This window comes from Mercenaria mercenaria, chromosome 12 (genome assembly GCF_021730395.1).
Source record: "Mercenaria mercenaria strain notata chromosome 12, MADL_Memer_1, whole genome shotgun sequence".
Taxonomy (NCBI): domain Eukaryota; kingdom Metazoa; phylum Mollusca; class Bivalvia; order Venerida; family Veneridae; genus Mercenaria; species Mercenaria mercenaria.
This window is the reverse complement of record NC_069372.1, coordinates 64189553-64214004: the sequence shown is the minus strand read 5'-3', so window position 1 is coordinate 64214004 and position 24452 is coordinate 64189553. Positions and strand designations below refer to the sequence as shown.

Here is a 24452-nt window from a genome sequence, read left to right as displayed (position 1 = left end):
GAACTACTCATATACTAGAACACCGCCATTTACCAAAGTACTTGAAAGAAAATGATAAACATGTAAGAATGGTGTTTAATAAACCTTCCTCGGTAACTTTTCTATACAAGCATAAATGACAGAAAATAACAGTTCTTTGCAACTATGTACGACTAATCAGTTCTTGGCATAATGTCATTTATAAATACAATAGGGTTATTATAACAATAGCTTGATCTGGGATGCAGTATTCGGCTCGAGTGGATTTTGCCAGATCGAATCTCACGAGGCGCGCAAGCGCCGAGTGTGATCTGACCTTGCAAAATCCACGAGAGCCGAATACGAAGTCCCAGATCTAGCTACTGTTATAATGACCCTTTTATTATATACCTTTACCATTTTGATTCTTGTTTTGTTCTTGAACGAAATCTTCAATGTTTATCGATATTAAATGGAACTTAGTGAAGTTTTTATGTGCGCTATTTATAGAAATGTGTCGGGTCATGCATATTAATGAAAATAGTCCGGCAGCATACAATACGGAAGGTACAATACGGAATTTAAAAGGTACAATACGGAATTTTTGTCTGTCTGTTAATATTTAATTGTGAAACACAAGCCGATTTTTTACAGAATTTATATAGGTATATAATAAAACATGGTACCGTGCCAGGAAAATAGAAAGAAAATGAGCTTACATTTACAGAATTATTCTCTGCAGTCTTATTTTTTCTATAAGATTTCTAAAATATTTTTAAACAGACTTAATAACAGATAAACTATAATTTGTTAAATGTGAAATAAATATATTTATTATATACCTATATAAATTCTGTAAAAAATCGGCTTGTATTTCACAATTAAATATGAACAGACAGGCAAAAATTTCGTATTGTACCTTTTAAATTCCGTATTGTACCTTCCGTATTGTATGCTGCCGGACTATTTTCATTAATATGCATGACCCGACACATTTCTATAAATAGCGCACATAAAAACTTCACTAAGTTCCATTTAATATCGATAAACATTGAAGATTTCGTTCAAGAACAAAACAAGAATCAAAATGGTAAAGGTATATAATAAAAGGGTCATTATAACAGTAGCAAGATCTGGGACTTTGTATTCGGCTCTCGTGGATTTTGCAAGGTCGGATCACACTCGGCGCTTGCGCGCCTCGTGAGATCCGATCTGACAAAATCCACTCGAGCCGAATACTGCATCCCAGATCAAGCTACTGTTATAATAACCCTATTATATATCATAGTGCTAACAGAAATATTTATACAAATGCTTGTTTTAGACTAAGTCGAAGAAACTGCCTTATCTTTTTATTGTTTCTGCATTTTACAAATGGAATAATCGTTTTAGGCTCAGCCTCCTGTGAAACAAATTCCTTGACTTTGCCGAGTTTCCTTGACTTTTTTTACTGTGTATCTGATCTTACCTTGTAAAATATGTAACAAGTGGGCCAAGATGGCCCTAGGTCGCTCACCTGAGAAACACACCATAACAGTGTAAACATGTTTGACCTAGTGATTTCATGGAAACAAATATTCTGACCAATTGTCATTAAGATTGGACCAAAAATGTGGTCTCTTAAGTGTAAACAAGTATTTTCTTTGATTCGACCTAGTGACCTACTTTTTGACCACACATGACCCAGATTCGTGCTTGTCCAAGATTCCATAAAAACAAACATTCTGATAAAGTTTTGGGATGATTGGAGCAAAAAAGTGGCCTCTTAGAGTGTATACAAGCTTTTCCTTTGATTTGACATTGTGACCTAATTTTTGGCCCCAGTTGACCCAGATTCTAAATCATTCAAGACTTTATGATAAAGTTTTATGAAGATAGAATAAAAAATGTGGCCCCTATGGTGTCAACAAGCTTATTCTTTGATTTGCTTTGTGACCTAGTTTTTAACCCACGTGACCCAGATAAAAATTAATCTGAGATTTCATGCAGAGAAACATTCTGACAAAGTTTCATACACTTAAAATGAATAAGTGCAGCCCCTATTGTATACACAAGGTTTTTCTTTAAATTTAATAGGTGACCTAGTTATTGCTTCCCAAGATGACCCAGATTCGACGTTGGGCCAAAGATCATCAAGATAAACATTTTGATCAAATTTCATGAAGATACGGTCATAAACGTGGCATCTAAAGTGTTATCAGGCTTTTCTTTTGATTTGGCAGGATGACCTAAGTTTGACCCAACATGACCCAAATTCAAAATTGACCTAGTGGTCATCAAGACAAACATTGTAATCAAATTTCATGAAGATGTACTGTAAAATGCAGTCCCATACACAAGGTTTTCTTTGATTTGTCCTTGCGACCTAGTTTTTGACCCCAGATTACCCATATTCAGACCTGACCTAGATTTCATCCAGGCAGCCATTTAGATTAAATTTTCCCGCTGTTACATGACTGAAATACTGTTGAAAAACGGCGTTAAACCAAAAAAAAAAAAAAGATTAAATTTTATGAATATCCAGTGTAAAATGCAGCCCTACTGCGTACAAAAGCTTTTTCTTTGATTTGATCAGGTGACCTAGTTTTTGACCACAAATAACCCATATTCGAACCTGACCTAGATTTCATCAAGGCAACCATATGCATTCTGACCTAATTTCATGAAAATCCAGTGTAAAATGCAGTCCCTATTGCATACACAATATTTTTGTTTGATTTGACCTAGTGACCTAGTTTTGATCCCAGATGACCTATATTCGAAATTGCTCTAGATTTGATCAAGGCAATTATTCCGACCAAATTTCATGAAGATTAATTGAAAAGTACAGCATCTATCGCATACACAAGGTTTTTCTTTGATTTGACCTAGTGAACTTATTTTTGACCCCAGACGATCCATATTCAGACTTGACGTAAATTTTATCAAGGCAATCATTCTGACTACATTTTATGAATATCCAGTGTAAAAAGCATCCCCTTTTGCATACACAAGGTTTTTCTTTAATTTGATCGGGTGGCCTAGCTTTTGACCCTAGATGACCCATATTGGAATTTGACCTAGATTTCATCCAAACAAACACTGATCAAATTTCATGAAGATCCAGTGTAAAATGCAGTCTATATTGCATACACAAGGGTGTTCTTTGATTTGACCTAGTTACCTAGTTTTTGACCCAGATGACCTATATTCAAACTTGATCTAGACTTGATCAACACAATCATTCTGAACAAATTTCATGAAGATCAGTTGAAAAATACAGCCTCTATCGCATACACAAGGTTTTCTTCTTATTTGACCTATTGACCTAGTTTTTGACCCATATTCAAACTTGACTTAGATTTTATCAAGGCAATCATTCTGACTAAATTTTATGAATATCCAGTTTAAAATGAAGCCCCTATTGTGTACACAAGGTTTTTCTTTAGTTTGACTGGGTTACCTAGTTTTTGACCCTAGATGTCCCATATTCGAACTTGGCCTTGATTTCATCCAGGCAAACATTCTGATCAAATTTCATGAAGATCCGGCATAAAATGCAGTCCCTATAGCATACACAAGGTTTTTCTTTGATATGATCTACTTTTTTAGTCCAAATGACCCATATTCTAACTTGACCTAGATATCATCAAGGCAATTATTCTGACTAAATTTCATGAAGATCAATTGAAAAATACAGCCTCTGTCGCATACACAAGGTTTTTCTTTGATTTAACCTTGTGACCTAGTTTTTGATCCAAGATTATCCATATTAGAACTTGACCTAGATTTCATCAAGGCAATCATTCTGACCAAATTTCATGGAGATCAATTGAAAAATAAAGCCTCTATTGCATACACAAGCTAAATGTTGACAGACAGCCAGACGTCGGACATCGAGCTTAAAACGTGATTCTGTGAACAATGTCACTTGGACCAGTATTACGCTTACCAATCGATATCATATATTGAATACATAATAAAATAAATTCTGCTTATAAGAATGTCAGTATGATATACACAAAGAAAACTAGAGCTATCACTAAAGGTGATGAATGTACCACCCGCATGCACTGACACAGTACATTGCAATTTGACGCACACAAGATTGCATAATTATGTGGACTGAATGTATATATACTGTATGTATATATACAGTATAGTAACAAAAAACAAAGTCCCATAACTATGCAGAATATTTATCTAAAAGAACGTAACATGCACAATGCACAACTAGGGTTGGTACTGATCACTTGTGTGAAGTTTCATTAAATTGTGTGCAGGGGTTCGGAAGATAGGCGCGCACAAGATTGCATATACAGACTGTATGTACATAGTATGTTAACAAGAAACAAAGTCCCATAACTCTGCAATTTTTGTTGTTGAAAGAACCTAACATGCTCCATGCACAACTACTGTTGTTACTGATCACTTGTGTGAAGTTTCATTAAATTGTGTCAAGGGGATGAGGAGAGATGGTGCGCACAAGATTGTGTCTTTGTATATAGTATAGTAACAAAAAACAAAGTCCCGTAACTCTGCAAAAAAAATTCTGAAAGAACCTAACATGCCCCATGCACAACTACTGTTGTTACTGATCACTTGTGTGAAGTTTTATTAAATTGTGACAAGGGGATGAGGAGAAATGGTGCGCACATGATTGTGTCTACGGACATGCAGACAGACGGACGGACAGACAGACAGACAACCTGAAACCAGTATACCCCCTCCTCCCCCTTACAACTTTGTTGTCGGGGGGTACAATGAACTGGTCTGAAGGGGTATTTAGGCATGTGTACATGACATATATATTTATATATTTTTTTCTGTAAAAAGCTTGCAGCATCATCATATTTATATAAATGAAGCCAAAAGTTGCGAAATTCCTACTATTTTACGCCACCATTTTGGTGTGTAACAGAGTAGACAGCAACCGTGTATTTAATACAATAGTTTCATGGACTTCTAACTGATTTATTTTTAACTCTTTTGTATACAATTACTATTTTTGAAGTTTGGCTTGTATCTAGAAGTGTGTCCCTTTTAACATGTTTAACACTTCTCACACTGGACACGATTGATTCTGCCTTTGCGACCAGTGTAGATCATGATCAGCCTGCACACCCGTGCAGTCTGATCATGATCGGCACTGTTCGCCATTCAGTCAATATCTTTTAGATACGCACTCCTTTTAATAGCTAATGGTACTGTCCAAATTGAAAGATGGACAAGTTCATTATCTAAATTTAGCAGGGTAAGGGATAAAGTTCCTACAATAACAAAGACAGTTACACAATATTTCACCAATGATATCTAGTAAGCATGGGCATACTCTCGCAACGTGATTTCTATGTTATTTAGGTAAACGTTGTACTGCATTCGTGCACATTTTTTCTTGATTTTTCTTTGCGCCAGTAAGTTACCATCAGCAAAATACATTTGTATAATTATGTATAAGGAAACACAGATTTAAAAGATTCATCCTGGTCTGAGTAATGTTAGTTTTGGCAACACGTCTGATATATAAGGCAAAAAAGACATTAAAAAGACGTTTTGAAGTACGGTTAATCACTGCTACGATGGCTTAAAATATATACACGATTTTCTAATAGAATCGAGCACCATGAGGGTACAAGATTAAAAGATTCTTTCACTGGTTGTACGTGCATATTGGAATATCCGGTCCAAGGGTAACTGTTTACGGCGGTAACGAGGATCTGCCGAGTTACCGCGTAAAAACAGCTACCCGAGAGCCGGATATTACCATCTGCACCTTCAGCCAGTGAAAGAATCTTTTTCTTGCATAACATATTCAAGAAATAATTGTAGTAATACAATCAAACGAACGACTTCCTTTACATAACTATTGCCTTATAGCAGCGTATTTGAACAAAGCGCGGGAAATCAACGTCCGGAAGCAGGAAAGACGTCATGATGTTTCAAAGACAAATAGCAATGTTTAGTACCAGTTTTGTTTCATCACTTGCAGCTTAACGTTATGTATTTTTTGATAAAATAACGTTTTGTGAATTGAGAAATATGCTATAAGGAACAAGGTATTTGATTTTATTCCGTTTTATGACTGAATAAAATATAAATTACTACGTATATTTTCTACATAAATGCAGTTTGTAATACGTTATATATAGGAAGAGATCGAGTCATCTTACACCCCGAGGTGTAAGCACCAGTGAAATCACAAGAAATCACCGTCTGGTATGCAAGTAGGGTCCGTATGATAATATTATTGAGATGGATTTCTCCTAAATAACAGGTTTGCTATTTTCCAAGTTCTCTTCTGCTGCGACGACGCTGTTTTCTCTGACCACAAATTCGTCTGAAAATAGCTATTACATTTCCTGTCTCTCCTTCCGGTCCAAAAATCCCGAGAAGCGTAACAAAAAGTCCCATTGAAAACAACAATGAAAATCCTATGGTTGAAAGTAGAAATGTTGCAAATTGTGAAAAGAACGAAAGAACTGTGAATAACATAAAAATTGATGCTCCAATGGTTGTGCAGGCTCCAAAAAATACAGATACCGCCATTAAATCCAGCATATCTCGAACACGCGACAGCCGATCGTGATGTAGCGAGAGCGTGTATCCCTCCGCAAGATGAACAACATAGTCCACAGATAACCCTACTACCATACACATATTCATCGCCTCGATCATCTATAAATACAAATACAAAGACATAGTTAAAACTGCCCAGAGAAAATGTTTTATATTCTGCTCATTTATTTCATGCCATATTTCGACAAAGTTTCCCGAACTTTGTCTCCTATTCACATTGATCTCTGCTTCAGAAAGACAGTTTGGAGTTATTTCAAATTGGTTTTTATTATCCTTACTGTTTGAAATACTTTGGGTAATCAAAAAAGTGTCAAAATATTTCTTTTAGAGAATAAGACTAGTGACAATGCTATGCACTCTTAAGCAATTTAAAGTACGTACCCCAAGTTTCCAGCCTCCTAACACAATAACCCCCACCACGCATACAGTAGTACAGCACAGGGAAAATGTAGCAAGTAGTCCGGTGATCAAGTTCCCAGTAGCAATGATCAAAATGGGACAGGCGAGACACAGCCCAATAACGATGCCGTAGATAGCATTATTTACAAGTAACTGAAAATAAAAGTCCAGATATTATCAAATATTAAACAAAATACAAATGAACAATACACAGCTATAACTGAAAATATCTTTTGATATACATTTTGTATCATCAATCTTCGAAACAATCTGTGAAACAATCTGGGAAACAAAGGAGTTTGAACAAACGCAAAATATCATATCTTGAAGCTACACACAATGTTTGTTAATGTCATATTGTATCAACGGTCTAAACACAAGTAAATATCGATATCGAAGAGCTGTGAAATATTTAAGGAGGAAAAAGACATGGTTTAAAGTTATTAGAATGTGAAAATACTTTTCAAGCCACCAGTGACAACGCGAAATGTTTAGATGCTTTATTTTTACTTAACGCCGGACCCAATGGGCTGGTGATGATAGTTTACAAACTGAACAAATAACGGTACTAAATAGGATGATTTTGAAGTATGTGACACTAAACATCTACAAACCCTTTTTTATTCTGAATGAGTATCTTTCTATTGTATGTTGAAGTTATATCAAAGTCTTATTTTTCGTTTCGTTTAGATGCTCTATCCGGCCTTGAAGCCAGAATAATTGACGGGCTCCCAGCATACTTGTAATCCATGCAAACTTGCAAAAATTACAAAAGAAAACTTAATGTTTGTGATCTCCAAATGGTTTGTAAATGAGCTAACTAAACTTTGGTCAATGTGACCCTCGATTTCAATTCTGAATTGTGGCATTCTTTTTTTTTCACTGCCATGAAATCCAAATGGCTACGGTTTTTAAAGAATATTATAGAATAATCGTAACTTTCACGAACATATAGGCAAGTTTAATGTTGTCGTATTTTGACTTTCATGAAGATGTGAAAAGTAAATGTAAAGTTTGATAGAAATGTTTTCCCTTTATACAAACAAGAAGGAGTAGCTTACCCTTTGTCTTGTTATCCACACCCAACGTTCGTGTGAGGACATCTGAAAGCCAGTCTTCAGTTCTTTAGGCATTTTATCTAGCTGAAATATGAATGTTATTTTTTCTTCTTGTATATATTGTCAGAGTCTCATTCATTTACAGACATCAGTAAAAACATGCACAATAGCATCGATATACGCAATGTGTCAATAATTTATAGAAGTACAAAAGACGTAAAGATAGATTCGTATTATTGACAATATATGTTTCAGTTAAAAGGAAAGTTGAAGTTAACTTATGCAATGCATTATAATGCGTTATCCAAAAAAGATTAACTTATCACCTTAAATTAAATATGTGGGGTTCTCGGATTCCTGCACTCGAATATATTTACAGATAAAACATACAAAAAGTAATGTTAATCCTACCAAAATTAAAAATCCCTCATACAAAAGTGTTCTGAGATATAACTTAAACACCTATCATCTAACATCAGATATGAGTTTCGATGATTAACACCGCCACTATTACACTATATTTACGCACTGAGTAACTCAGAACAGAAAACCTCTACTAAAGTCAGTTATAATATGTATCGGATTCTGTAAAAATTCAAACTAAAATTGTAATACAAATGTATATTACTCGTTTGAAAAATCCCAGCTAAAATGCACTATATGTATTCAAGAAATCAGTTCACTTCTTCTTTAAATATCATAGCATGTTTTGTCAGACAACCGTGCAACTTCATACATACGTAATGGACAATAGGAAAAGACATCCTACATGACAGAAGTTAAAATTTTTATTCTAGAGGAGACTCCAAGAACGGCCTTGTTTTGATTACGCATACAGGAAAAACTGAGGACTTTTAACATTATGATGTTTCTGCAGCGGAAGTGGAATGTGAGACTGGTCAAGAATAATTAAGGTAGAGAAGATATTTGGTTCCGTTACGACATTTTGTTTAATATAAAATTCAGCATATTCCTCATATAATGCGTATTTTACTTTTTTGATATTTCTGTAACTTTGTTCTCCGCAAACCTTCAAACACAACCACTGACGTCCATTTTTTATGCATCATGATTTCACGTCCGTCAGACTGTTTTCGTAAAAATCGCTCTATTCATTCAACAATTATCGATTTGCTTGTTACTCATCATATTTTCACTTACAAATGTCTTTAAAATGGCGTATAATTTGTGGATATCATTTTAACGATCAAGTCGATATTCACGTTAAAGTGCCGTCAAAGCGACAAATATGACGTTGAGTTTTGAATAAAAAGTTTGCTTTAATCTTGTCTCATGTAAAACCCAAACGATAGAATTTGAGGAAAAAAACTAACATGATGATGAAAACTTTATTTTCTGTCGATTGAAGGAACACCGAATTCATTTTCACGTAAAATTACATTACGCTACCCCTACCCCCAAATCACAACATAGCTTAGTTTGCGTATTTTTTCTGATATACCTTTTTCCAAATCTTAGAATTTTACACTCTCATTTATCAGAGGCTCACTCCAGACGTGAAACGAATCATGGTACGTGAAAATGAGGGTTTTCTTTTCAAAAGAGCTCTTTATAACGTAAAACTAGCGACTTCAGTGCAAAAATGGTTTCAATGCAGAATGTTTTACAAACGCCAATGCGACAACTTTGCGTAAAATACTGATCATGTTACTTTTGAAAATCGCTTTTGAAAAATGTTCAGAAGTTGGAGAAACTTGCAAGTTTGGGATAAGTCTTGAATACGTTTTGACCAAGTGTTGATACGGATTACTACTTTGAGGTACGGCTCACGTACGGATCGATACGGATTACTACGTTTCTATCCGTGGCTAGACGTAACTATCCGCGCCGTATGTGTGACTGGGGTAATAAAAATGAATGTCATTTGTAAGAAATAACAAGAGGGTCATAATGACCCTGGACCGCTCACCTGAGTAATATGAGCTACATGTATCAAATGTCAAACTGATGCTAAAATGTTAAGAAAGTAGGTCAGTAGGTCATATTCATGGTCACTGAAAGTCAGTTTTAAGGTCAGTGTGCAAAACTGTACATGTCATCTAAATTTCAAGGCTGTATCTTAAAAAACAAGAAAGTAGGTCGGGGCGGGCCTCTTTTCACCCAAGGGGCATAATTCGAACAATCTTGTTAGAAACCAACTAGGCAATGATACATACCAATTATCAAAGGCATAGGCCTTGAACTTTCAGACAAGAATTAATTTTTTTTAAATTCCTATATAAGTCTATGTAAAACTTGGGACACCCTCGGTGGGGCCTCTTTTCACCTAAGGGGCATTATTTGAATAATCTTAGTAGAGGACTACTAGGCAATGCAACATACCAAATATCAAAAGCCTAGGCCTTCCAGTTTCAAACAAGAATATTTTTAAAGTTGTTCCTATATAAGTATATGTAAAACTATAAACCCCCAGGGAAGAGCCTCTTTTCAACCCGGGGTAATAATTTGAAAATCTTGGTATAGGACCATAAGACAATGCTACATACAAACATCAAAGGCCTTGGTCTTGAGGTTTCAGACATGAAGATTTTTAAAAAAAATTCCTATACAAATCTATATAAATCATGTGACCTGTGCCTGGGCGGGGCAATATTTGACCCTAGGGGGACAAATTTAGCGAACTTGGTAAAGGACCAATAGATGATGCTACATACCAAAGTTTCATTAACATTAGATACAAAATTTATCTTCTGGGGCATTTTGCTATAATTTGACATTGTGACCTAGTTTTTGACTTCAGACGACCTAGAATAAAACTGGACTTACACTCTTATTAACCTTAGCCTGCTGGTGGCAAGTGATTCTGCCTTTGTGACCAGGGCAGACCAAGATCCCTGCACATCCGTGCAGTCAGATCATGGTCTGCACTGTTCGCTATTCAGTCAGTAAGTAAGTTTTCAGTGTACACCCCTTTTGGATAATAAATGGTACTGCCCAAAGTTAATGATAGACCAGTCCATTTTAAAAATTTAGCAGGGTAAAGGTTAATAACATTTTGCTCAGATTCATAAAGATCAGGAAGAACATGTTACATATGTAAAGACAAACAAACAATTTTTATGAAGATTATACAGACAATGTGACCTCTTACATCTTAATAATATGTATTCATGATTTAACCTAGTGGCTTTGACAAATTATTAGGAAAATCAGGTAGGCCTAAAACAAGTGACCTCTACAATGTTAAAAATGATGTTTTTAATTATTTGACCTAGTGACCTTGTTTTTTATTCCAGATGACCCTGAGAGTTTACAAAGGGAAATATTTTGACAGAGTTTCATTAAGATTAAGCCAATACTTTTTCTGTGAACAGTAAAACTTTTGCTGACGGACGATGACGGACACTAGCCGATCACAAAGCTCACCTTGTTTACTTTGTGCTCGGAACAATTTTTTAAAAATCATTGAAAACAATTGACAAAAAGTAGAAAACTGTTTTGCTACGCCAACCATGAAATTTCGCTCAGTGAAAGGTATTTAAATATTATGCACTATAACATACGAATTATGCACTGAATGATTAATTAATGAACATAACTGTCAGAGTAGAAACATGTCAAACTGTTCTAATTCAGTATTGTCACACTCCTATAGTGATGCATTTTGAATGATGAAAGTATGTAAAATTCGAACTAAAAGTGCAAAAAAATAAGTCGCATTTTCATACATATCAGTAAGACAAGTAAAGATACCAAAATGTAATTTGTTATGATGCGAGAAATCACTACCTGTGCGTTTAGAAATTGTTCCCATTTTTCCATTATAATGTCCCCATCTTCGTAACCAAGAAGCATTGCCTGTATGTCCGTACCCACAGAAACTGCTACAAACTTCAAATTGTTTCCATACATGAAATCTGTAGATTAAAATATCAAATCTAATATAGTTCTGTCAACCGTTTTTGATATGATTTTTCCATTAAAGACTTTTCAGACAATTTGCAACAGCACTGGATTTAACTTATGCTTATAAACTCTAAATGCATCCGTACTCTCCCATTCAAAACATGTCCCTATATCAAAGGGTTGCAAGCAGTTACATATATTTATATACATATATTTAATATGTATCTCCCTTACAAAAAATGGAAAAAGAAAAATCAGTTATATGAATTCTACAGTGACCAAGAAATAAAGATAACGAAATAAATTGTACGCCTAGAACCTTTATTATTGTTGACACTTGAACTGAAGGGTCCAAGTTCCTCCCCGATCAAAGAGTCAAATATTTTGAAATCGTTTGTGTAATCCCCGGTGTATCTGTTGGTCAGCCAGTATGATATTGGAATCTAAAAAGAACATGTTTTAAAATTTGATAAACACGAACCCTTACGACATGTTTAAAGAATTAAATAGAAAAAAAAATAAAAGGTTAGGATAGATTTCCAGGAAGCAAAGAGCACCAATAACACGCCATGCCAAAGATGTCAACGGGGCCGTATCGTTCACATCATAAATACTCTAGTAAAGTATCACTTATTCATTCTTAATTTTCCCCTTTTTTTTTCATTTTGTTTGGTTAGTAGCCTTGTACATTTTTCAGGAACCTTTTTGAGATCCATTTCCGAATACCCAATATTTTTTAAATATCAGACTGACTAGGAATTAATATTGAGCATTTACTGTGCATGTATATGAATATATATTTTGCTGAAATTCAATATACATGTACAATGTATATATAAATCATATTGTAAAGCCAATAGGTTGATGGCTCTCCGACCCCTATTATACCATTTACGGGATAATGAACGGGGTTTCCATCAGGGCCTCATAATTCATATGTTTTTCGGCCGTTATTTTTGTGGAACTAAGATAGTTTCTAAGAAACAAGTTTATTTAGATATAAAGTTTCCGCCGATGGAAGGCCGTACACGCCATAATGTTATCATGGAAGTCTACTGGAAAAGAATTGCTGGTCTCTAAGCGTATATGACAATCTTAAAGAACCTAAAGTATATTAATGACATCAACGTCCTTAAAACAGGTATTCACAGCGTAGTAGTAAACACCGACTAATTTAATGATAAAAAATGCATCCATATTAAAAGGAAAAAAGAGGGAACATGTTATTCTGGTACATTTTCACTTACTTCTAGATTGTTATTGTATTCGGCTGAGAAAACACTGGCGTTGAAGAACTGAGGTCTTGTGGCGGTAAAACTGTCAACTTTCTCTTTGGTGAACGGTAGACTCCAGTTTGCACCATCTCTCTGAGATTCCTCCTATAAGGGATTTTGGGGAGAATTAAATACAGATATATTTTGTTACAAATATATGCAGGCCTACGATACGCGAGTTGTAAATTTGAAAGTTTCCAGGAAAAACGTTGTCCTTTGTCCTAACAACGTCACGGTTTTAAAAGCAATTTGTCTCCTGTTCCCGAAAATAACTGCAGAAGGATTCACTTGTAAATGTTACGAAATTTCACAGAAAGAAGTCGAACTGTCCAGAAAAAAGCGCACACAAAATCACATTGTCAAAGCAACCTGTAGTACCAACATGTTTTACTACTCGATAGAAATGTTTATTAAAGTTTTCGAAATAGGGAAACTGTGAAAACCGAGTTCATACTTTAAGCGAATGTTCGTAACCGTTATTGGTTTAATCTATCGGTTTAGGGTCATCTAATGATGACTGGAAGTTTTTTTATGTTCTTTTTTATCATGTTTATAACGATACTGTATGTGATCTTCCTATTTCCTGATGGAAGAGTTTGGGCTTATCAAATAACATTTTAGTTGTTTTAGTAAGACTAATTTATGCGAAATCATTTAAACTCAATATATTCGGTTTCAAAGTACAGTTTTATAAAATATTCCTTTTGTTTGCTACAGCAACCCGTCTTGGAAAGATTCGCCTCATTTTAGCTATTATAGTAAAGCGTCAAACAAAAGTCATCTTGAGGGCCCGTTTGATGTACAAGACACAGGCAAATGTCGACAAAAAGAGATACAAAGGACAAATAGAGCTAGTAAATATGTCATCAAATATTACCTCTAGAAATGCTTGCAGATTGTCCATGAAACATTTGATGTTGTATTTTCCAGTGATAGAATTTTTCTGAATGTGCAATTCGTCCGCTTCCTCACTGGAAATAGTTCGTAATGTCTCGCATAATCCCTAAAAAGATTGACGTGTACACGAGTTCGTGAAGAAACAAGAGCTGTCACAGGAGACAGCGCGCTCGACTATTTCGATGCTGGATAGTGAAACTGGGCACATCTGAGGAAACTGGAGCTGTCACTGGAGTGACTTCAATGATGGATGAAGATATTGCACAATAGCCCGAGTCAAAAATATTAAGTAATAAGAGAGGTAAAGATAAAGTGTATCAAAACACTAAATAAGTATATTCTAAGCAAAAACGGGGCATACTTCATTAAATATTGGTGCAAAAGTTATGCACCTTGTGTCATATGATGTGGGTGACGATGTGGAACAACTACTTTAAGTTTAAATTAAATATGCATTTCATAATAACTGAGATATAGTGAAAATGCATCAAAATTAACCTTAAATTCTAAGTAAAAGGGGGCTTAATTCATGAAAAAATTGTGCCAGAGTTATGCACCTTGTGTCATATGATGTGGGTGATGATGTTGAACCATTATTTTAAGTTTGAATCAGATCCATTCAGTAATAACAGTGATAGAGTGAAAGTGCATCAAAACTTTAACCTGAAATTCTAAGTAAAAGGGGGAAACAATTCATGAAAAATAAGTGAAAAGGGGGATAAATCATGAGAGATTGGTACCAGAGTTATGGCCCTTAGGTCAGATGATGTGGGCGATGATGAGGAATAACTATTTAAGTTAAGTTTGAATCAAATCCATGAAGTAGTTACAGAGATAAGTAGAAAAAAGAGAAAGTGTAAAAAAACTTTTAATCAAGGTGGGGACGCGGAAAGACGCCGACGCCGAAGCCGGGTCGAGTAGGATAGCTCTCCTTATACTTCGTATAGTCGAGCTAAAAACGACATAATTATGATTAGGTATAACCTTAGATGTTAGTAGCTGGTTCTATTTCAGGAAAAAGTGATGGTTACCGGTGCTAACGAATGTCGCAGTCTCATTTTATCCAAATCTGATAATATAAAGGACAGGAAAGATATGTTTGCAAGCTTTCTGTGTTTCAAAGAACAACCATGGGTCAACCGGGGTGTTGTAAATTAAGGCGTTAGGAACAAAACTACTTGCAGTCTGGTCTGAAAGAATAGCAAGCTATTGTGAATATGTTTAAACATCAAGGTAGAAAAACGTGTATACTTGTAATGTGCAAATTTAAATTATTCCAAAAGAATTAAAAGACGAGAGGACAGGCATTGAAATGTTCCTATAACTTATTATCTCTTTGTCTTTTAACGTATTCGTGTGAAGAGGTCATCATGCCGATATGCGAAAGATGCGTGGTTCCTCCCAGGTGCCCGTCCGTGTCTGTTATAATGCTTGAGGGGCCACCTAGTGCATTCCTCAACTATAAAGGCTTGAAAAGTTTATCCGGTCCGTTTTAATAACCCAACAACATTTAACATACATCCTGGAAGATCAATCAAATGTGACAGAGCGTGAAAAGATCATATTTAAAGTAGGTCGCTTTAGTTTTAATACTGAATGCAATAAAATCATTTGTCCATGTCGATCTATAGGTATTTTATAGCTCTTAAAATATTACAGCAATAATCTCACACAGGTGTTTGTCTTTCAATAAATCCATTTAATGCACGGCTTCGTATTTTTTGTATACTATAACTTTAATTTGAAACTAATCAGTAGACCCATTTAGATGTCTGATATTTCTTAGTTCCAGACTATAGATCTTTCGTCAAGCGGTTTAAAAATGATATAAAGTTAACTGTAACATAAAGACTAGATGCGCATCAGACCAAGGGCCATATAGCTCCAATGTCCATATTTTTGCCCGGACCACGATTCTGTCAATTATGAGAAATTTTTACATCAAGGTTTAGACGTATATCATGAAAACACAGAAATATTGTAAACGATGACCATTACATGTTCTGCCGTACTGTCCCGTAATTCTGAAAAAGTCCCCCCCCCCCACCCTTTAAAAATGAATGTCATTTGTAAGAAATAAAAATAAACAATTGCTGAAAACCATGTTCAACCCATTTATGTGATATTTCAGCACTGCACATTATTGAAAATGCGTCAAAACGAAGGTACACGGTTCTTTGAAAATGGTGGGCTTTTCAAGTAAAGGTGTTGAACTGTCCGAAAGCGTAGCCCCTTTATGCAGCCCTTTTCCGGAATTCAAAGTATATATCAGCATACTGAAAATTGTTTTATAGAGTAATATACATGTTTTATATGCTGTTCAACTCTCATTTTAAATATGATTTGGTGTTGTTTGATTTTTTTCTTCAAATGTCAGGCTAAACATTAAGGAGAAGATATATTCGCCTTTTCCGACTCCGTAGAATGTTGAAACGTACTTTCAATTTTTTTGAAAACTCAAATGTTATCAGCAAGCCGATCAATGTCCAGTTATGTCTATGTCAATTATGTTAAAGCTTTAAGTAATAGAAAAACAATCCATATGGAATAGGAATTTTTCATTTTAAATGGCACAAAAAGACTCAAGGTGCCATTCCGGACATTATTTCAGGCACGTGCGGGCACCTGGGTAAGAACCATCAGCCTCTCGAACCTTCCAGCAGATGCTTTCTCGTATGACGATTCGAGCCGTTCTAGAACCACAGAGACGAGGGAAAAATGGTTCAGCAACTTTAATCACTCCACGACAATGGCCTCTGGAGAAGCCGAAATCTTATCTGGTGTGAATATGAAAGTAAATTGTTCAAAAAAGTAGAATTAACGCAATAATTCAATCCTCTAAATACTTTAACTTAGTAGGAAAAAAAAACGTACTAGCAATGCCTTTTGGGCCTCGTCAGTGTTTGGATTAAAGTTTGGATCCCATCCTTGCTTTCCAAAGCATACGGGGTCTGAGAAGTGACAGACTGATATGTCGTTTGGTTTCACACCGAACAGAAGATGAACAGACAATAATGCGTTTCCTTGTCCGAAGCTGGTCACGAACGAGTACAGTTTATGCCTGTAGGCACTCATGTAGGGGTGGTCGTCTGGTAATACATTGAACTGAAACAAGATTTGATTTTAATGAATTGTCGTTTGGCAGTGCTTGAAACTGATTTATAGAAATATTTGAATATTAAAGACGAAAAGCTAAAAAAAAATAGCTAAAAGTATAATTATGAAAGTTTGTCATGTATCGATTGTCGTTCATTTGGTTAGAGCAGTAGATAAAGGTTTTAATTTTTATTTCAAAAGCAAACATATATTTTTGACTGTCATTACAACTACTTTTATTCATTTGATAGAAACTAACAATTAATATTCTTACCAGTTCCTTATCAGGTTCAATCTTAGACGCCTGGTATATGAAGAAAGCCAACACTCCTGCTAGTATCAGAAGTATCAGCCATCTTGCAAACTTGTGCGTAACAAACCGGAAATAGTAATTCCGGAAGAAACGAACAAATGGTGACTTCTTTTTCCGCTTTCGGTTTATTTGTCTAGTGTTGGAGTCATCGTTTTCAGGTAATGTCTGGTTAAGTTTATGGTTTTGTCTCTCCGGGAAAACGTCGTGCTTTGGAGCACTTTTCTTTTGTACATCACCATTTCTTTCAGGCTGTGAAGGATGTTCATGAGGATACTGACAGTTGTTTGCGTACATAGGATCATTGCTCACTGGCCTCCAACGACCGTTTCTTGGATTTCCTTCATACAACTGATATCCATATTTTTGAGGTCTACCATTAGAATACACTGTTGAGCTTTCAATTTTTGCGACAGAATAGTTAAAATATTTCGACCAATGAGATTCTGTATTTACAGGGTCATCGGGCTCATACACCGGATTTAGTCTCGAAGCGAATATTTCGTCTGCAGGATCTTCCTCCGTTATATTTGATTCACCATCTGGTATAGCACGGGTTTTCTTGTTGATGTGATTGGAGGAGTCTTTCTTGTTGTTCTGATTGTCGTCTGCTGATTCTTTATCAGTGCGCTTTAGACAAGGGTAACAACACGGCCATGTGGCATTTTCAAAGTAAGTGTGATACATAATAACTACTGTCGGGAAATAGAGTATGACTGACAGATAGTTCACCACAACAACTAGTGCTGAAAACACACCAAACGATCTGGTTCCCAGCAAGGGTGTGATTGCGCTGGATAGAAAGGCCACGGCTGTGGTAAGGGAGGTAATCAGCATACTGAAAACCGACCTTTTATAACAGTCTGACAATCTATGAGCCACGGACAGATATTCATCGCATGCTGTATTCCGCCATATATCATAAAACACAAACACATTGTCGGCCCCTATTCCGAGAATAATGAATAACGACAGAATATGAAAGTAGCCAATGTATTCGAAACGAATGACAAGGTTATATATCAAGTTCCCTGTAAAGAAACTAGCAAATATGCTCAGAATTGCAAATCCTGCTATCCATAGTGACCTGGTGTGTAGCAGTATAACAAGAAATATAAAAGTCATACTGGCCCCCGCCCACAGTACGTCTTTCATTGCTTGGTTCCTGGCACTGTACATCCACAAGGCTTCGGAACGGTACGAAAATTTAAATTCATCCACTTCATCATATTTTTCAAGAACAGGTATCATGTTTTCCCCGGCGTATATTTCTGCTTCCATTTTTAAATCAGTAGAACTAAATGTCTCGTGCGGTATTCCGAACGAAAAAATTGACCGTGTCATCTTGGTCTTAACTCCGTTCTGAGAAACCTCGTGTTTATTAGCAAGAAAGAACCGAAATTCGTTCCTCGTCGCGTTGTTTGTTGAAGCTTCATACAGTACTCCTTTAATATTGTCATAGTTTTCGTCATCAAAAGCAGAGTTTATATTTAGAAACGTTCCGTCAAAGTACCGAAGCACAGATAATGGTTTAACACATTGCCGTGTTTTGGCATCCAATTTGCAAAATTTGCCATAATCTTTCGCATTCATTAAATCGTCTTCAATTTCTTTCATTTTCAACAATGATTCCTTTGTGAAAATATTATCTCCTGCAACATCTTCGAAATACATGTCTATAGCACTGTACCAGTCTTCCGAAGTTCGAAACCCTGCATCTGTACCACCGCGTGTGTAATAGCCGTCATACTTGGTTCTGTCTACCCATGCGAACCATCTGGCGTCCCACGGTTCATCTACAAGACGCATCGGGACGTCATCCAAGAATAAAGGCAAGATGTCGTACCCGGACAGATAAAGAATCCCGGAAATTCCAATCATAGACAGATGCCCAAGCAAAGTCAGTACTAAAATATATATATATATATAAATGTTAGAAAATGTTGGAGTTTATTCAAAAATACAAAAATAAAAATTCTAAAAATTGGAAAAAAATGACATTATGAAATATGAAAACTTATAAAAATTACGTTTCATTTCAAAATTGGATGATCAGCTATATCTTTAAATAAGCATCAAACGTAATTGAAAACTAGCGATTAAAACCAAAACTTTCTACAGTTTTTTATAAAGTCTCAGTCACACTACACCGTATAGCGTTAACGGACGAAAACGTATAACAAAATTTTCAATCCGTTCGTGTCCGTTCGAATGCATTTCTTTTCTGTTTCTTGTGCGGCGCCTGCGCTCCTTGTCCGGCGACGTTCGTTCCATCCGGTGGAAGGTTTTGAGCATGTTCAAAATTTAGAACGTACACCACCGGACAAAGTTGTCCGTTAGATGTACGGTAGCATTGCGCTGATATGCGTTTTGTTCGTTACTCGTGCGTATTCTGTACTTGTACGAGTCGCTTCCGTTCTTGTCCGGTTCGCATCCGTTTTTGTCCGGTGGACCTGATTCACGGCCGGACTACTACCGGACATGCAACGGATGTAACGTATGTTCAACGGACGACAACTGACAAGAACGTTTTGTCAGTTTCTCATGCGTTGCGCTTACGTTTTACGCGGTACAAATCCGTTACTAGTACGGTGATATCCGTTAACTGAACGTTGTTCGTCCTGTATATGTGTGTTAATCTTGCGGTCATTGTGCGTTTTATGCGCCCCTTAAGCTACAGTCACATATACGGATATGTCCGTGCGTTGAGGTACGGTGCGGATGGGATTGGTCTGTGGTGGGGCGGACACGGATAAGTACGGAGCAGTAAGTCTTAGTACGGGAAAATCGGTGAGAAACGGGGAACAAAAAGATATAGGACGCGAATAAGTACGGATAGGTAAGGCGTACTACGTTGAACTACGTTTTACTGCGCCTGACAACTTGCCCAGCGCGTGGACGGATCTGCGATGAACTACGTTGAACTACGCTTAAGTACTGACAGCCTCGGATAACTACGTTAAGCTACGAATCAATAAGCATTAGTACGTGCGCATAAAGGTTTAGTAGCGGGTCGGTAAGTTTCATATAAATCGGGCTACGTGTAGCCAGCGTTTTCATTACGATTGTCTTTGACATCATGTCAAACTACGCAAGGTACGTTTCAGTATAACTACGGATGAATAAGTTTCGGCCAAGCTGGACTAAGTCACGCTCAGATGGCTACGGATCGCTCAAACTTTTGTGCATGTTCAAAAGTTGGAGAAACTTGCAAGTTTGGAGTACGTCTTGAATACGTTTTGACCAAGTGTCAATACGGATCGATACGGATTACTACTTTGAGGTACGGCTCAGTTACGGATCGATACGGATAACTACGTTTCTATCCGTGGCTAAAGGAATAAGGTCAGTAATTCGGTCGAAAATGTGCTTCCGTGGTGTAGTCGAAAGAACTCCATAATAAATAGATCCTAATTTTCCCATTTTTTTGCGCAAATTCGTGTAGAACGAGTGCTTTAATCACCATTTTCACTACTAGAATACATACTGCATGAAATGAGACGGTTTTCATGTTCATACACCCCACATGGCAAGTTTTGCAGATCGAAACCGGAAGTAGGTGTTTATTGCGCGGACGAGAGCAAATATGCGCCATTTTTAGGGTAGCAGACCACAACTGACTGGCATTTCACTAGGAACTACATAACCCCCTATTTTCTTTTCATTTTTTCGTTAATTTGTGATAGAACTTTCATGAAAAATAGGTGTAGGAAAAAGTGATGTTCTCTAAAGATACGTAAAGACGACCTGAAGTTGTCGTTTTTTATATGAAACAAAGAAGGATTTGTATTACTGACCTTTAACCTAAACGTAGCTATCCGCGCCGTATGTGTGACTGGGGTATTACACCGATCGCGAGAGCAACGAGCAGCAGCGGGGGATACCTTTCGCCACCGGATAACTTTCTGCCGCAATTTTTCTATACTTTTGGCGTCCGTTAACGCTTTACGGTGTAGTGTGACTGACACATTACCAATTGAAATTTCTTGCTGATTTTCAAGATTTTATTTTATCTTTCATTTTTTTTTTGTGTTAAAATGGAAATTTTAAAACTGTTCAAAAACGTGACTGTTATAAATCTTCAGTGTTCTGCTTTTTCCCCTTTCGTGTTTTTTTTGTCCCATGTTTCATACTTGACTGACTTTTTTAAAGAATGTATCAAATAAAAAATATCTCAATTACCAAATCTGTAAATGTATTTATTTAAGTAGGTAATCGTAAGAGCGAAATATTTTTGTATTAGTGAGGGAAATGCCGAACCAGTTATCAAAATGACATCTGAAATGGAGGCAATAAATGTCAAATTAAGTAATATTGAGATATTTTAGGTATAACTAACATAAAATAAAAAAAATATCCAGCAACCAGTCAAACAGTCCTTTTAGAATGCTGCTACTCAAACTGTTATGGTACACAGTCCAGCAGTTCAAAACCTTGGATTCACCCAGTCTGTTTGTCAGTGATAATATTAACATTATACATTATTACATGACCCTTTATATATAAATGGCCAGTCAATAGTTAGTGCTATATGGCCGGGCTATTTTCAACATATGCCGGTACATTGTCAAAACCACTGATCCTGGGTCCTTCGGTCTTCGGGCAATAGTTTTGACATTCAATAAGTGTATATTATTCTAAAGAACTCAAAGGAGGCCAATAACTACGTTTATTTTTTAAAATGTATTGATTAGTCGTGTGTTTGGTGTTATTTTTTTCATGCTGAACCTATATCAAACAAAAATAGACCTAAACTTGTTAAAAAATGTTTGATATTATGAGTCAATGAGAAATCATAATTTTGACGATATTTTCGCGAAAAGAAAACATCTGTAGTGCAAACACTTCTCCTCGGAGAAAATTTACAGTTTTTTTTTCTATCATACTGTCATAGAAAATGTTAAGAAATGGTAAGGTGTATGCGCTTAATTTGTAGGTATTTACCCACGGTAAAAAAACAAAAACAAATAAATCAAAAAACAACATTTAAATTAAATTCCAAACTGCTGACATTATTATACCCCCCACAAACGTTTTTTTGTTTTTGTTTTTTTTGGGTGTGTGTGGGGGGGGGGGGGGTGTATACAGGAGTGAGCTTGTTGGTCGGTTGGCCGGTCGGTCCGTTGGTTTTCATGGTTTCCGGACAATAATTCATGAAAGGTTTGACAGATTTAAATATTTTTGGTACACGGGTGCAACGTCATAAAATACAGTCAAGTTCGACTTTGGCTACAAACTACTAATTTTTGACGTAGTTCTTATTTCAAGTTTATATCACATAGATGCTTTACATGCATGTGCATTCTATAAGTATCATTCAGGACTGACTCTAACTTTCCACCTTAGGTACATACATATTTAACTGTTTATTAGCAAAATATCTTACAATATATCTTACACAATTTTCCAAACAGATATTTATCTTTATTTTCATTTATCACTGACTAAGAATAACAGGTATCCAGGCGAAACTTCATCTTTTACAGGTAGGTTTTCCTCCGCAAATATTTGGGATCCTCGGGCCCCCGGGACACTGTTAGTTTCTAACCTGTTTTCAACACTCATGGTTTCCAGGCAACAACCCATGAAAGGCTTGACAGATTTAAATAAATTTTGGTATACAGGTGTAACATTACAACATTACAAAATACAGGTCAAGTTTGACTTTGGCTACAGACCACCAATTTTTTTACCTAGTTATGGGACCTATCCAACTTAAAATTTGCCAAACTCATGGTTTCCGGACAATAACCCCTGAAAGGCTTGACAGATAATGTTTGGTACACAGGTGTAACATCATATGATACATGCCAAAATCAACTTTGGCCATAAACACCATTTTTTTTATTACTTTTAAAAATTGCACCTTCTTGTGGCCATTTCTTTCTTATGGTTGCCATACTTCTGTGACAAGACCGTATTGTGTGGGGTATTATTCGTCACTCCTGTGACAGTTCTAGTTGTAATTATTCCGCGTCTAAACTACTTTTTTTTGTCATATTTAAATTTTAGAAGGGTAGTGCTAACAGTTGCTCAGTGTACACGAGAGTTGCCATTTGTTAGTTTCATGCTTTTTATCGTTACCACATGCCAGTTCCAGGGTTTATTCTAGGCTATCAGGATAAATGACGCAAAGTCATCGCTTCCAGTAAGAAAATATAGCGCAGTACTACCTTAAACTGAAACGCTGAAAGCCTATATTTTTGAAATGGTTGTTCATTGTGTAGAATTTATTACTAAAACACACACATATATAAGAAAAAAAACTTACAGAATGCTTTCACCGGCCAGCGTGTGATGAACCGACAGAGCAGGAGAGGCTGGGCGTCTCTTCTCTTCTGCTGACGTCCAATTGCTTCCAACTCCGCTCGTGCATCTTTCTGTTCCTGACTCCAGTCTATATCCATAGCTCAATTAAATATTCAAACACAAAAGCAATGTTATATCTGTTTCACCAGGACTTTATCGTGCACAATTAAGCATGGCAAAATAAGTAATTATGACGGATTACTTACGTTAAACAACCACACACATCAGGTACATACACACGTATTTAACATAAATTACAATTTCCGATTATTCAGGCTTTGCAAATCAATACAAAAGTGTTGTCATAGTATTTTTTTTACTCACAATCCCTCGATATCGCGTATGAAGTGATTTGTGTCATTATCACGATCGTTCTGGACGAGTGTGTCTCAAACTGCACATAACTTTAATAGACGCACTAAAATTACTATTTTCAACAACATTTAAAGGGCAAAACTGAACTATTTTTCTTAGGGAAGAACAATTTTAAGCTATTGATTTGTTGTTGATAGACCGGCTTACGTCACAGGGGCAATTATTAATACAGAAACCGGTTAATGATATGTGTATTTTAAACGGTAGATTGTACTTACAATACTTTGAATAGAAATAGGTCTGTGTCTAGTTTACTTGACTATTTATTAATACGTATACATATATATGATAACTTACATGCATGTATTTGACGGAAATTAATTTTATGGTCACTGTGCTATTACGTTCTCTTTC

General features: G+C 36.1%; 1 protein-coding gene across 1 annotated transcript; it reads right to left on the bottom strand.

Annotated features, from left to right (window-relative positions):
- Positions 1-599: 599 nt before the first annotated feature.
- On the bottom strand, positions 600-23940 carry LOC123534691 (protein dispatched homolog 1-like). The gene is made up of 10 exons (XM_045317037.2): positions 23686-23940; positions 17379-19321; positions 16883-17113; positions 13989-14114; positions 13085-13216; positions 12157-12280; positions 11721-11848; positions 7974-8054; positions 6895-7065; positions 600-6612 (listed from the first exon to the last, which is right to left on the bottom strand). Exons 1-10 carry the CDS (start codon positions 23819-23821, stop codon positions 6217-6219), a joined length of 3468 nt encoding a protein of 1155 aa, XP_045172972.2. The 5' UTR covers positions 23822-23940; the 3' UTR covers positions 600-6216.
- Between the last annotated feature and the right edge of the window lie 512 nt (positions 23941-24452).